We start from the raw sequence: 15,096 nt of genomic DNA, 5'->3' as shown, positions 1-15,096 counted from the left end.
TACAGATAGCAAATACCAAATTACGTTGTTTGGTCAGTTTTTAGACAGAACATTTTAATTTATTAGGCAAACTATAAGTAAATGTAAATTGAAAACGTCAATGAATCTTTCTCTCCCATATAGTCAGAAATATCGCATGAAGTAATTTAGTCCATTGGACTCGTAGAACTAGAAAAAGATATTTTTTTTTTATAGCCAGTTAGCATGAGAGATTTAATATAAACAATGTTTAGATTTTAATTCATTTTTTGCCTTGTTATTTTGAACAATCATCAATAATGTTCTTTGTCGCACAGGTTGTTGAAGTAGATATTTGTAAATAAATTCACCGCATGCATTTTTGTAATACGCCTAAGAAAATGCCTCATGGAAATGAAGGAGATCATGCTGCTAACAAGCTACAAGTCAAAAAAATCTTCGTAGGTATGTAAGTTTCCTTCAAATTCCATTTATTTTTTGATGTAATAATAAGTATTTTTGCATATTTTCAGGTAGCAATAGTATACAGATACCGCCACTGAAAACGACTGGTCGAGCACAACAGGAATATTTAGATATAAGGTATAGGTTTATATATTAATTTGACCACTTCCAGTATTTCTTGTAGTGCAGTAAGTCTTTCATTAATTTGTTTTGCTCTTCAGTCTTGACGATGAACCTTCTCCTTCACCATGCAGCTCAACGACATTATCATTTTTTTCCACAACTAGTGATGAATTTTTTGTTGCAACACCAGAACCTACCATTATCTCACTTCAACCTCAACGAGAAAGTGTGCGTCATCCGGTACGAAAGGTGTACCATCACCCACCCGTAAGGATGAAAATTTGCAAACCCACGGAACAAGATTTTGTGGGTTCCTCGACTCTTATCGTTACCGACTCTCAGGCGGACTCGAACAAACACATTTCTACATTAGGATCTGTAGTAATCGGATATCATGATAAACCAGGCAATGCTGATTTTGTATCACATGACGAATTTTCGAAAAGCAATGTGAATGATGACGTAAGGATATCATCACTCACAGGTCCCAAACTGAAAGCAGACCAGTCTGGTAAGCAGCAACAATTTGAGCTAAATTCAAGTGACCCGACTAATGTGATGAAAAACAGGAATTCCAACCATGCAGTGAAAGTTCAGCCGACTGTAGTCATGCGCAGATCAAATCTGAAAAAACGTGGTCCATCTTCCAGGCTTATCATGCGCCACATACCTAATGAAAGTGATTTCGTTTCTCCCGCTGAGCAACGCAGTCGACCCCCACCACCGGATTTTGTCAACTCAGGTTTTGACAAGGTTAAAAACAAACCGATTTCGTCACGCCAACCAGATCTTGACGTCATGTTGTCTGGAGCGGTTAGGTCATCTACTTTCAAGAAATCAGACTTTATTCCTGCTGCTGTTATTCCACAAGATGCTTTGAACAGAGCTAAGAGCAAGTCGCTATCAGATCTTAGTAAGCGAGAAAACAAAATGAAAAGATTTTGGGATCGTAAAAAGGTGGTTCAAATGAATACAGAAGATAAGGAAAGATGCTCGCATACAGAGATAACACCATCATCAATGATGACCCTCGCCATGGAACTTCTTGTGTCTAAAGATAACAAAGCGGGCAAAATGTTCAGTGAAGCAAGGAGGAGAGCTGACGCTGCAAGTGGTGAAAGTGACTCTATATTGCCCCAATTATGGGTTATACCGAAATCCAACCAAAAAGAAGCAATTGAAAAGACAGCATCACACCTGCAGCCAGTTTTAAAATCGCCTTCACCAACGCCTGATTTTGACATTAAAACTTCCTTTGCTAATAAACCTACTGCTATAAATCCAGAACACTGCGTAAAATATGATCAGCAACGCGCTATTGAATCGCCTGCAACATCGAAATATACTCACGTGCCTTCACATATAGCTTCGCAGCATAAAACAGTGAAAAAGGGTTATACTAATTCACAATCCATCCGCGAGAGAACACGAAGTGCGGAATGTTATCCACGACAGAGAATACCAAGTGATGATGTAAAAAAAGATCTTATGACGTTAACTGTTGCTGACTTGGTTGGATCTCCGGATACAGTGTATACCGATACTGAATCTGAATTTGATGACAAAGATTGTCAAGTATTACAATCGCCACAGAAAAAGTCGGGCACTGCAAGATTTTTAAATAAAGAACAAAAAAGAGTGAATAAAAACACGATTGTTAGAGAACCAATCCTCGAAGAAAATATTCTAAGTTCAAATGACACGCCTTCAGCGACACAGTGCTCACATTCATTTCCACCCGAATTGTCTTTGAATGCACCGCCATTAGCTGGGAAGACAAAGTCGCAACAATTATATAGAGAAGTTGAAAAAGTATTGGAAACTACTCCAAATGAATATATGTCTTCAGCTGTTAATCAACAGGACAACAAAAAGGCCCAACGTGATAGTTCAGTCATCGTGCTGCCTAGAACATTGGCTTTTAATCAAGCGAACAATAACAACAATGGTATACTTTCGGTACAAGCTGATTATTTCAGCAACAAGGTTATGAAATTGGATAATGTTGAAGGTTTTGCATGGACTGAGAAAGACAAAGGTTGCACTTCAAATACACCATTGAAGATAAGCGAAAATGATGAAGTTATTACTCCATCGTCACTAAAACACGTTGTTTCTAAAGACGACGAAACAATTGATGACGAAAATGCAGAGATTCGTCAACCTCGTTCTTCAAGATCGTCTTCTATATCCAATTCATCGTCTTTGACCACCGTATCATCACTTGCATTGTCATCATCGAGTTCACTAGGAAACGCCGAACCGGATTTAAAAGAGTTCACTCAGTGTAAACGTGAACCAATTGTTTCCTTCGCTGATTATGATATTGAAACCAACAAGGCAGACAACTGCGATAAATTTCATACAAATATGACACAAAACGGGCAATCCGTAATGCAATCAAAAATCGGCAAACAATTAAGTGAAGGTAATGAAAATCCAATTTGCGAATCTATTCAAGAAGTATCAACTACTGCCTCACTGGCGCAAATGGGCGCAGTTCCTATGCCCCCTCCGCGAAGTAATAGTCATGTTGCAATGGTCAAGTTACGAAGAAAAAAATTTATGGAGGAAGCCAAAACACAACAAGTAAGGAAAGATTTGCCTAATTCTCCAATGCGCAAAAATGAGCAACATGTACTTTCAAAATCATCAAAATTGAGTAAAACAACTGATACATGCACAGAAGAACATTGGCTGTTTCCTAGCATACAAAACAGCAGAGTTGGAAGTAGACCGGTGGAAGAACGGAAATTGAGATTACCGGTAGTATATACAAATACAAATATTTTTGGACCCCAGACTAGCAAAGATTGTGGCGTGTCGAACAAACAAAATGTAGTACGTCAGCAATCATCTCTATTAACATCGGGCGACAGTAGCTCAGTGTGTTGTGATGTTGACGAAAAACCACATTGCTCATACCAGGTCGATACCCTTGGGAAAGCTGGCACGCGTGCATCACTCTTGAGTGAAATCATTCCTAATGGTTCTTGCGTTAAAGCCAAAGATAAGAGCAAGAAACATAGCGACGATGATGAGAAACAGATTCCAATACACCAGTGTTATCGACAGTTGGATAGCTGTTTAGCGTTGGATAAAACAGCGTATGCAGGGTGTGGTAAAAACGAAGATATCGACGACATGACAGAAAGAACGTTTCGTAATGGTGAAATAAGTGTCGTAGATGGCTTCAAAGTATTTCTTGCTCATCCACATAAATTACGAGAAGATATTCAAGCAAGAAATAATGAGCCTACAAATTCGAATTGGTTTATATCCGACTTTGTGACGTCTAGTAATAATCACGATTTAAATAGTAAATTAGATTTAGAGCCAACGGAGGCGGTGGAAGAAAATATTGTGCTACCCACTGCGGCAGCAACACTATCGAGTCAGCAAGAGATTGCCCCCGTCAATTCTACGAGTTTAGAACAATCAATAACTAATATAGACACAGAATTCTTACGCCAATCGGATCCAGATTCAACGATCTCAACCAAAAATACGATAACGGAAAGTTTACCTCCAGGAATAGTACGATCTACTGACACAGATTTCTGTTTTCCAGTCTACGAAAGTGTACCCCCATCTGAGTCGACACAAAACAAAAATAAGATGTCGTTGTCATATAATGCTTGCCCCAAACCATATTCTAGAAGCACGTCGCATCATATCTACAAGCCAGTGAAAAGCAGTAATTTAACGTCACAACGTACGATATCACTGCATGACATAAATCGATCAGAATCCCCTGCACAATATGGAAATATTCAGACATGTTTTACTAGATCACAGCCCCAGATTGCAGCTGAAGAAACAACTTCACAACCATCTGTGAAAAAGTTGGAAGAAGAAAGTATAAATAATGAACATCCAGACTTTGTGGAATCGGATGGAAGCCATACAAATAGTCGTAGCCCGTCTCACCAATATACTATCCCAAGTACGAAGAATTCAGCAATAAAATTACTCACGGGAGGTGAGCGATATTTTTATGATATGTGAGAATAATGGGTCTGTAATCGATCGCCAAATTTTTCAATAATCTATAAGAAAACTAAAGTTAATACATGAATCGATTTTAAGTTGTATTATTCCGACTAATGTGTTACTGAATTTCATTGCGTTTGTAATCAAGTTAAATTTATCATTTAAGAAACAAATTTGTCTCAGTCAAGCAAAGTCCTACATAAATTAATCTATTCTTCAAAAACTTCAAAACGAATGATACATAAAAACTGCGATTGCAATAAGTACCTCGTTGCGACTCAATATTTTTAATTTATTAAATTTCTAACAACAAAACAAAACGCAACAAATATAACTTGAAAATGTTGTTGGATCAGTTGTTTTGTGAAACAGTTTTACCTCTATTTACTTCTTCGGCGAATGTGCCACATAATATTGTTGAACAGGTTTAGTTTGAGACATGTCGTATGATAACACACTCAAACCTCTGACAATATTTGCCAACAACATTCACAATTAGTTACATCATTACTCTGCCAATGCGTCTTATTTCTTTCAATTCTGGGTTATAGATAACGACGCTATAATATCGTGTAATAACCACGAATTTTCACGGTGAACAGCCCTTACTACGGGGAGGCCAGATTTGAACTATTAAAATAAATGCGGCTCGTCGTGGCGTGAGGTAACACTTATATGTTCCATATTTTAATTCTTGAAAACGAAATATTTGCAGAAATGAGCAATTAGCTTCAAACTAGCAATTCAAACAGAATCGACAGACAGATAGAATTTCGCATGCAGGCGTTTAAATTGGGTCAAGGACTTTTGAGATTTTCTGGAATTTGAATGTTTCACTACTTTATTGTGCGAGAATTTTGACAAAATTACTGTACTTGCAGGAATGAATGTTTACTCCAGTTGCGTAAAAATTACACTGAATCCGAATGAATCAGAAGAAAATGTCAGAGAAGATGAAGCGGAGGAAGTTAATGCTCCACCCAGTGTGCTCATCGGTGCGCCAAGAAAAGGAAATATTGAAGATGATAAGGCTCAAAATGTGCATAATCCTACTAGACGAAAGAGTTTTCCAATGAAGAATGAAAGAGTACGAAACGAAAAGAATGTTAGAGAAGGTGAGTTATGCAAGATTGTTAAAACGACATTTATTCATTGATTGGCGCCAGATGCTTCCAGTCACTTCTTTGCTCCTGTTTTCGAAAGATTTTAATGTATCAGTGGTTGAACAATAGACACAGTCGTTAGTACAGGGTAATTTAGAGATTACACTAAGGGTCGCATATGAGCAACAATATATTTTCGTATTCTCTTGCAGATTTTTCGATATGGACGAAATGATAAAATTACTATATTTATCTATTATATATATATATATTTTATTAATTGTTCTAATTGATAATAGACCTCTGAAATTCAATTCTATAAGGTAATGTAAGGACTGCTTCGCTCTAGTTAACGTGTCCATATATTTGAGCATTGCTCTCTTGTTCCGAATTCTAATTCGAACCAGGGTCCAAAAATTTTACCCACCTAGAATGGCGGGCCATGTAACTGTGACATAAAAAGTTACATTTTATGAAAAATATTTACAGTGTCATAAAAGCAAAATTGGAAAACAATAAGCCTCGTACCGGAACTAAATTTAATCGTAATCGCAACAAATTTCTTGATCTATTTAGCTAAAACATCACAATTAGGTTTTAGTTTGGTTGTGGCAGCATCAGGCGGGCCAGATTAAATTACCCAACGAGCAGGATTTTGCCTACAGGCCGTAGATTGCCCATGTCAGTTCTATCCTGTTGACATTTATTCATTGGACACCAAGTGGACCCATAGCTCATCTGAAGACGTAGGAGTTGTTTGTGTCCTTGCGCATTGGTATCTCGTATTCCTATTCAAATTTTCATCATAATTCTTTCTAGTAATTTTATGTTTCGTTATCATGTTTAATGCGCAACCACCAGTTTCAGTATTAGTTCGTTTCATGGAGACATGTTAATGACTGTGTCTTCCGGAGTTCATAGTACGATACGTTGCACGCAATTGGTCGTTATGAAAGAGCGACGAAAAATAAGATTCGTGAGTAAATATCAAGGTTTTAATGTATCAGTGGTTGAACAATAGACACAGACGTTAGTACGCAGGGTAATTTTGAGATGACACTAAGGGTCGCATATGAACAACATTATTCGTATCCTCTTGCAGATTTTTCGATATGGACGAATTGATAAAATTACTATATTTATCTATTATATATCTATATTTTATTATTTATTCTAATTGATAATATACCTCTGAAATTCAATTCTATACTTAAACTGAGAAATTCTATTTTTCACGAGATAGTCGGATAAAGTGGAACGTAATTTGAAGGCTGTGGATTAAATTTCAGCGACTTGCGTTTGTTATTGCAATGACTTAGATCTATTAAAACAACCTTATTAATTTAATTAAATATTAAATTATGCTGATAAAATCACTATTATCATTAGTTTCATAAGAAGTCGAAATAGGCTCAACTAAATAGGATAGCAAGTGAATTACGTTTGAACAAAACACTTTTTCTGGTGACAGTGCAGTGATGTGTTTGTGAAATGTATTGTATGAGTATTCTCAAAATTATCCAAGATGGCACATTTGATTGTTGCGTATTTGTTTTATTAAGACTTTTGCAATGAATTGTATGTTTTCATTCAAGGATAGCATACCTGTTCATATATCAATCAGCAAAACTTGTAAATCTTGCGAAACAACCATTTTGCCTTTTTTGGGTTTTATACTTTGCTTCATTCAACAATAATAATGTTATGTAAGATAATATTCGTGAGCTTCTGTAACTCAATTATTTTGTTTACATGCATAAAAACGAATTTAGCGTATTCAGAGAATCCGTAGCCCCAGGTGGCATTGTGGGCTAAATCGGCGTTAATATTGTAGTTTGTAAATATGCCAAAAATGTGGTTTTTATTACTCATTGCGATCAAAATCAAAAATCAAACATTGTAAAAAAGGCGTTTTTTCAATCTTCGATGCAATTCAGCATACAATTAATGCTCTCTAACTGAATTAAATATTTGATTTCAAATTTCACTTTATTATGTGGTATAAACGTTCATTTGCTATAATGAAAAAGTTTTGTTTTGTCTGAATATGAGCTATATACAAATTGTGTCGTCCTATACATGTTGACCATGCTTAGTTAAAGGGCAATACTGGTAGGAAACTGATTCACAATTGGAAAACTAATTCAAATACAAAGTCTTGGCATAAATGTCTTGCCGCGAAACACAAGTCCTTTGATATGTTATTGTCGTCTTCTACCAAGGGAAGTTTGCACTCAAGAATTGCTACGTATCCAAATTATAGGAATGTATGACTCATGCAAATATTTTTATTTTGAGATAAGATAAGAATATACATATCAAAACTGCCCGCAAACAACAATTCCTAAATGCACTTTATTTCATGAAATTTGTTAAACGATGGTTGCAAAATGTACCGTTAGATTTGAGAAGTTTTACTTTGGCATAAACGGACTTGATGATAAACAAGCGCGCTTACAATACCTGTAATATATATCCCGAAATGCATACCTCTAAATTAAAACATCATCCGTAAAAGTAGACCTATCACGTCACCTATAATCTGCCCTTCAACGCGAGTGAGCTTAGCGGGTTATTAGCTACGGTTGATGGGGCATTTCCGTTAACTGGCAACAAGTGAAACTAAACTGCATTAACCAGTAAGGGTCTGACAAGAACAAAGCAACAGTTTGAGACGTTAATGTATGATGAAAAGGACGTAGATCGAGGTTCGGAAAGATGAATATTAAATGGCCGGATCGCAGTCCAACAATCTTCTCCGGGTTAGGCCATTCAAATAACAATCGGGGCCATATATCCATTCCTACTTCTAACTGCCAAAGTTGCATTTGTGGTGGACAAAAGAAAATTTTAGAGAAAAATTTCTCCAATTCATTAAATTATATATGTTCACGACTCATACCATATGGTTGCAGACATTTCGTTGCAAATATTTGGAAATATGTTAATTTGTTTTAACTTAATTCTGTGGCATTTTTGATTCCTTGAACAGAATGTTTGCAGGAAGACGTATGTATGTCCGTCCATGTTCGTTAAACGTGCATTGTGTGCTTTAATCGAACACCTTGCCTAAATTCCCGTTTGCTTTTTAATTTTTACCTTTCTTGCAACGTCGTAATCGGTGTTATCGTTCAGCTTACATATTATGGTGGAAGGTTTTGTAGCAGGATATTCTATTGACGATGAATAGGCAGTGCCTGATATACCATTAGGCAAGGTAGGCAGAAGCCTAGCGGCCTCTACATTAAATTTCGAACTGGTATTCACTTTAAAGTCGTTTTGATATATAAAGGCTTGTCAATAATTTGACCGGTTCAAATTTTTTTCAAAGTGACATTTTTTAACCAAAATATGAATTATTGTTGCAAATAATGTCCGTTTACATTGTTAGAAATTAAATACAGTCGAATGAATGAATTTTTCTAAACTTGAAAAACTGTATCCCTGTAAGTGTAACTCAACAAAATATACTAATTCATTTATTACACAACCCAGAGTTTCTTAAATGCGTTTTTAAACTCAACTTACAATTCGTTTTATTTCAGTTGTTAGCGTACCATGTAGATACGTATATATATTACCTGTTAGTGCTGTTACTGATATTTTTTTTACACAATTTAAGAATTAATTTTTAACGCCATGATGTATTTGACATAAAAATTTAAAGGCGTTTTATGGCGGCATAATTTGATTCCAGGGAGCTTTGTTATTATTAAAGAAGGGCCACACAAATAAAATGGCTTCGGGGCTGTTGTTGTCTAAATCTGGCCCTCTGAACAGGCCGTAGATAAATCCTGTTGTATACCTTCATAAATCTTTGTTTGCTATAGTATCATTCGAATGACCACCTGTTACGGTACCGGATTTGTAAAGCAACTTGTTTGCTTTACACTTGCTGTACAATAGCATTGGTCGTAACTTGTTTTGTCAGCTTCATCTACAAAATCGACTTCTATAACTTGGTAAAGATTGATGCAATATCAAAATTGCTGTTGAAAGTAGTACACAATGGACAATACTCTTTAATTATAGAATAGTAAATTACACAAAACTTCCCAGATAGTTTAGGTAGTGGAATATATGTGTTGAAAACGAACTATACGAATCGAATGAAGTTATACTATCTCGAATACTTAGCAGCGGGTCATTGCAAATTTGACCAATGCCTACCATTCACTTGAAGATTAAGGATACCAGATAGATGGTTTATATGTGGACTCAAAATACCTATAACCACTCAATGAGGATATAGAATATATAATTTATAGGAACTCAGAAATGCCGAATTGTAAGAAAGTGTGCAAAAATGTTGCAAATGTAAATAGTTGAATGCCGCCTTTTGTGTTGATTTACAGATGACGTGTTAATAGTCCGTACACGAAAAAGTTTCCACCATTGGGTACTAATAAATCGTGAACAGAGGCAACTGGGCAACATTCACAAGCGATTTCTGTAATCTTTGCTGTAGTGTTAGGGAAGTATAATACCGAGTTGATACTATACGCTCTATATAACCTTATATGAGATAATCAACGAAACCGTCAATTATAATGATGTGGTAATTTGTTGCCAATTTCCACCTACATCCACAATGGCAACTATTAGAAAACGAATTTCATTTTTATGTTGTGTTTTTCTCAGATCATGTACGATTTTGTGGATATTTTAAAAATATTATAATTGTGATAAATGAGATTCATCAGTCTATAAAATTAATTGACTGAGCTAGTCGGTAGGGAGCAATTCATTTTGACCTTATGAACAATTTTCCACTCACCATACATGTGCGTGATATATATGCATTCAGTATTAGTGATCCTTCATAGAAATACCATTCGTGAGGAGTAGATTAGACTTTGAGTATTTCATGTATGAAAATAGTATAGTAGGTACAATTTTCTATATTATCCCCGAGAAGTACGTTATATTTCGATTGACAGGCTTAATCTTTATCATAAATATCATTCGGTGACTGAAAACTCAATACAGACCATTAGTGTGTAAACCCGGAGTAAACGTTGGTGTTGAAAAATATAGATGACAAGTTACGGTTGAGGCCACAAACGGAGATTAAGCATGGGTGTGTTAACAGGAAGGGTTGCATTAGCTAGCACAGTCAGTTAACTTGTTCTCCTTAACAAACTTTCTTTATTTTATTAGGTATGAAACTTGAGGCATATGTATAGCATTGTCAAAGCCAGAATTCTATGTTTGTTCAAACCAGTGGTTTACGATTGAAAATTTTATGAATAATGTCGACTTGTTGTTATCTGAGTATTTTAGGTATTTTCAACTAATTTATATATGGAAATATTACTTTATTTATTATATTGTGATTTTGATGATTAAGAATTCCTGTTTATGCATATTAGCAAAACGCGATGATAGCATTTTTTGACTGCGGAGTAAATGTTTTTGCATCAGTGCGACAAAGTCTGTCCCTCAGTCGTCAAATATAAACACAATCACTTACTAAAGAAAATTCGTCATTCGTCAAATGGCTTAGAATTTGTAATTTTAGGACATGGTACCGTGTTTGTTATAATTTTATATAGCAAAAAAAAAGACAATTTTTCAAGATTTTTGGCGGCAATACGATCTTTTCAATGCCCTCAACGTGGAGTAGAAAATTTACGGGTTGGAATGGGATAACTGTGCGTTTCACATATATGTATCTAAAATCAGTTCCTAATAGGAACTTCCTATTGTTTCTACTTCTACTAGTTGCTTCAAATCGCCTATTCACCTAATTCAAAATACCAATCCGAGTTCAAAGCGTCTTGCAAGACACCTAACGTAACTTTTAGAGTATAATGTTTATACCCAAAGCACTGAATAATCCAAAATATTGGGACATAAACATCTGGATAATGTCTTGAACGTTTTCACGCTAAAAAGTAGATAACTTTTTGAAAAATGGGGCCGGATATATATAATTGAGAGAACTATTTTGCACTTTGAATCAGAAAATGAATAAAAAATAATACAAATAATTCACACCAACCGTGTCAGTCAATGTGTTGTAAGATCAAGTATAGAGATGAACAGGTATACATAATTTAGTCATACTGTGCTAAATTAACCTTCTCATACATTTGGCTTAATCGTATATAAACCACTTAAAGATTACACTTTTAATTATAGTTCATTTTATTTTAATTCATTGATCTTTATTCTCCACGTAGATATCTCAATTGAGTCTTTCAATAACCTTTAATTATAATGTATCAAAAAGTCAATGACAGCTTGATTGCATTAGCTTTAAATCGGGATAAAGACATCGTCCAAAATTTCTGAGTATTTCGTCATTTTTAATGATTATTTTGCCAGAAAGTGTTAAAATCTAACGATTCAGAAAGATGTATGTAACGACGAGGTTAATATTTACAAACTTTAAAATAGCAAAAAGTAGTTCACAACCCAGATTTTACTTTATTATCAGCAAACGAAAAAATTGTAACTATACATGAAAATAGCACGTTTTGAACAGTAGACAAATCAGATTTGTTCAGTTTTGATAGAAATTTTAAGATTTAGTTGAGCTATCAAATATTTAAGTCAGGGTCGCCATCTCTTTCTTTATTTAACCATCGGGTCATTGCAGTCGCAAGATGTTTATTATTGCGTTTTCCGCATATTCAATTTTATAAGCCAATAAAACGTCACGACCTATAGCAAAAAGCCTGTTACATCTCGGTAATTTAGTTCGCCTATGGTTCACGAGTAAATTAATTCATCAGTTTTTGTTCTAGCCATAAAATGAACAAGATGGACGCGCGAAAACAATTTGTCCTCAATGACCCGATAGAAAATAAGGGATGGCGTAATAAATTATGACGTCGAACCGACGCTGTGACAGACTTAGACGTAACCTCAAGGTCGTCACAGTCGACGCACAAATTACCCCAGGGTATCGCATAACTATGAATATATCTGCAATAAGAAACCTATAATTGAAGTTTCAAGATCGACCACGGTGATAGTAATGTTTTGTTTTTATTAACAAATCAGTATTGAGAAATTAGCCACAGTTTATTTGTATGTGATTAGAGTCGCTGGCTGATATTGTATAACATTCGATCATGCTTGGAATAGTAAAGTTGTGCACATAAGCCAGATGTATATTGTAATACAATTGCCATTTAACGAGAATAATTTTCGATCCGCGCAATATACATTTATTTCCATCGGATTCAATTAATTAAATGCGGCATCTGTGTTCGATTTTTATCGCCATAATTTGGTTTGTTTGGCCGACAGCAGACCAGGGAATCCCGGGATTCAAGTTCACAGCTATCTACGACGGCAAGAGGTTTTCAAATAGCGATTAGTCATTAATATTGTACGATTTCTCAGTGAACATTAACGAGACCTACAAATTACTTCGTGACATTTTTTTCGATTTAGCTCATCTGCTTTCATCCGGAAAATTTTCACGCGTCATACTTCCCATTAGATCTTGGCCGCTGGTTTGCGTGAAATTATAGGTATATCGTTTAACTTGTTTTTCGGTCAAACCACGTACTAAATTATGCATTTATTAGAACCAGGTGTACTTCGGTAGTTGTTGCATCAGCTTAAAATGGCTAAGAGAATTATTGATATTGTAAATCTACGTGGAATAAGGCAAACAGCAGAGAAAGAAGCTTCGACTATTCGGGCCGTGTTTTTTCATTTATTTTCGTAATTGCGCAAGTGAATTTGATTTAATTCAGCTTTAATACAGCTTGAAAGTAGATTCTCACTTTTTGTGGCTTTGTTGACATTTCCGTTTATACTGTTGGAGGAGGAGGAATTTTGTGAATGTATAAAAGATAAGTAAGTACCAATGACTCCTCGAAACACAAGGTTAAAGTTTAGTCAATTGGAAATGATTCTTCTGGTTGCAAATTTTGGGTACGATCGTTTTCGTCAAGTAAATTTTCGATAATATAAATCTCGTCAGCTTCTTGTGTGATGAAGAGTGCGATTAGATTTTAGAAAGAACCTATTCGTTGGTCAAACGTGGGACACTGTCGAACTATTAACTGCACTGTGAAAAGTTCATCTGAAAGATAATATCAGTAGTCGAAAGTATGTAACAAAGCCATTCAGCATTCTTTAGGCCTTATCTATGACTCCATGCGTGACTATATAAACTAATTAAATTTTGTTTTGAAACATATCAGCAATTGGACAAGGTATGCTTAGAAATCAATGCGTGTCAGTGAAAATCCGGCTTTGTAGATTTATGGCAAGTTACGCGAAGCTTTGTTACTCTTCAACCACCACGTATAGTATTAACTTTTTAACCGATAGTGCTTGAATGGTGTAGATATGATATTTGAAATGCATTCAGGACTCACGAAATTTAAATAACTTTTGGGGTTTGTCTACTCTACTCCACGTATTGAGTAGTACCCAATGTTAGGCAACCCTTACAGGCATTGTATTAAGAAAAAATCCTTTTAGATATAGTAGTATCTGGATCGCATTGATTTTTCTAACCTAATATCGCTATTTCCTTGGAATATTGGATGTAATAATAGTCTCAATATTTTCGTATTTAATATAATGAAAAAGGTTATTCATTTAGTGTCCAACTCTCACTTATATGTGATATCTAAATTACTTGATTTAAGGTAAGTTATTTCAGATTATTTACCGATGTTTGGCTCGGACATTATATTTTCCATAAACTTTTAACCTTAAATGACGATAAAGTATCACAGTGCAGTCTCAGCAGGTGACCAAATTGTTTTATTGCTTATTGAGACTATGCTTCATCACGTAAGATATGATGATAAAACATCATAATTTATCGCCGTCTCTAGTAAGGTTCAGGATGTCTGAAGAGATACGTTATTAGTGTCGTTAACTTAACACAAAACATGAAAGGCGGTAATTAGCTTTTAGTTTTATGACGAGTGTCCGCCATTGTCGTCAGATTTATTTCCATTAGGAAGCGACTTTTATTGAAGACGACGGCGTCGCGTCCTCTTTTCAAATTAGTTAGAAATAGAATAACAGCAGAAACTCATAGAACTAGTTCGTCGTGTATTACCATAATATTCGTAGGTCTTTTTGTTTGGCGAATTTTACGTCAACCCGATTTTAAGGTATAGTTTGCTAACAATTTTTGATTTTCTGCATCAAACTGCAAGCGAAACTGAAACCTTGAAACTTTGATTTGAGATGATTTGTTTATGGGTTCCTATTTGGAGTGAACGAACGACGTAGTTGTAATGCTGTTGGGCAAATATTCTGTATTTCTGTATACATGCTATGGGCGAAGAGTTAAACTCTATGGAGAAAATCTTTTATATATTAATAACATCCATTTTTGGTTAAAAATCGATATTGATAACAATTTGTCTTGAAAACATGAGAAACGTCAAATTGGTACGGTTTACGCACTACATCCTACGAACGGCGAACATCATGGATCTCGTCAATGAATTAAAAATTATCGGTA

The 15,096-nt window shown here is 35.2% G+C and overlaps 1 protein-coding gene across 2 annotated transcripts in view; it reads left to right on the top strand.

Annotated features, from left to right (window-relative positions):
* The first annotated feature begins 294 nt into the window (after positions 1-294).
* LOC120346950 (uncharacterized) overlaps positions 295-15,096 on the top strand; it is a 31,512-nt gene continuing 16,710 nt past the window's right edge. For both annotated transcript variants that reach the window (XM_039416748.2, XM_039416747.2), the window contains exons 1-4: positions 295-423; positions 492-561; positions 645-4,528; positions 5,421-5,654. In XM_039416748.2, the coding sequence (XP_039272682.2) occupies positions 333-423; positions 492-561; positions 645-4,528; positions 5,421-5,654 (4,279 nt within the window). In that variant the 5' untranslated portion in view covers positions 295-332. The remainder of the gene's footprint in view (positions 424-491; positions 562-644; positions 4,529-5,420; positions 5,655-15,096) is intronic.

The sequence above is a fragment of the Styela clava genome, chromosome 11, assembly GCF_964204865.1.
Source record: "Styela clava chromosome 11, kaStyClav1.hap1.2, whole genome shotgun sequence".
NCBI classification, from domain to species: Eukaryota; Metazoa; Chordata; class Ascidiacea; order Stolidobranchia; family Styelidae; genus Styela; species Styela clava.
The sequence above is the reverse complement of the archived record's forward strand: the minus strand, read 5'-3'. Positions and strand labels throughout refer to the sequence as shown.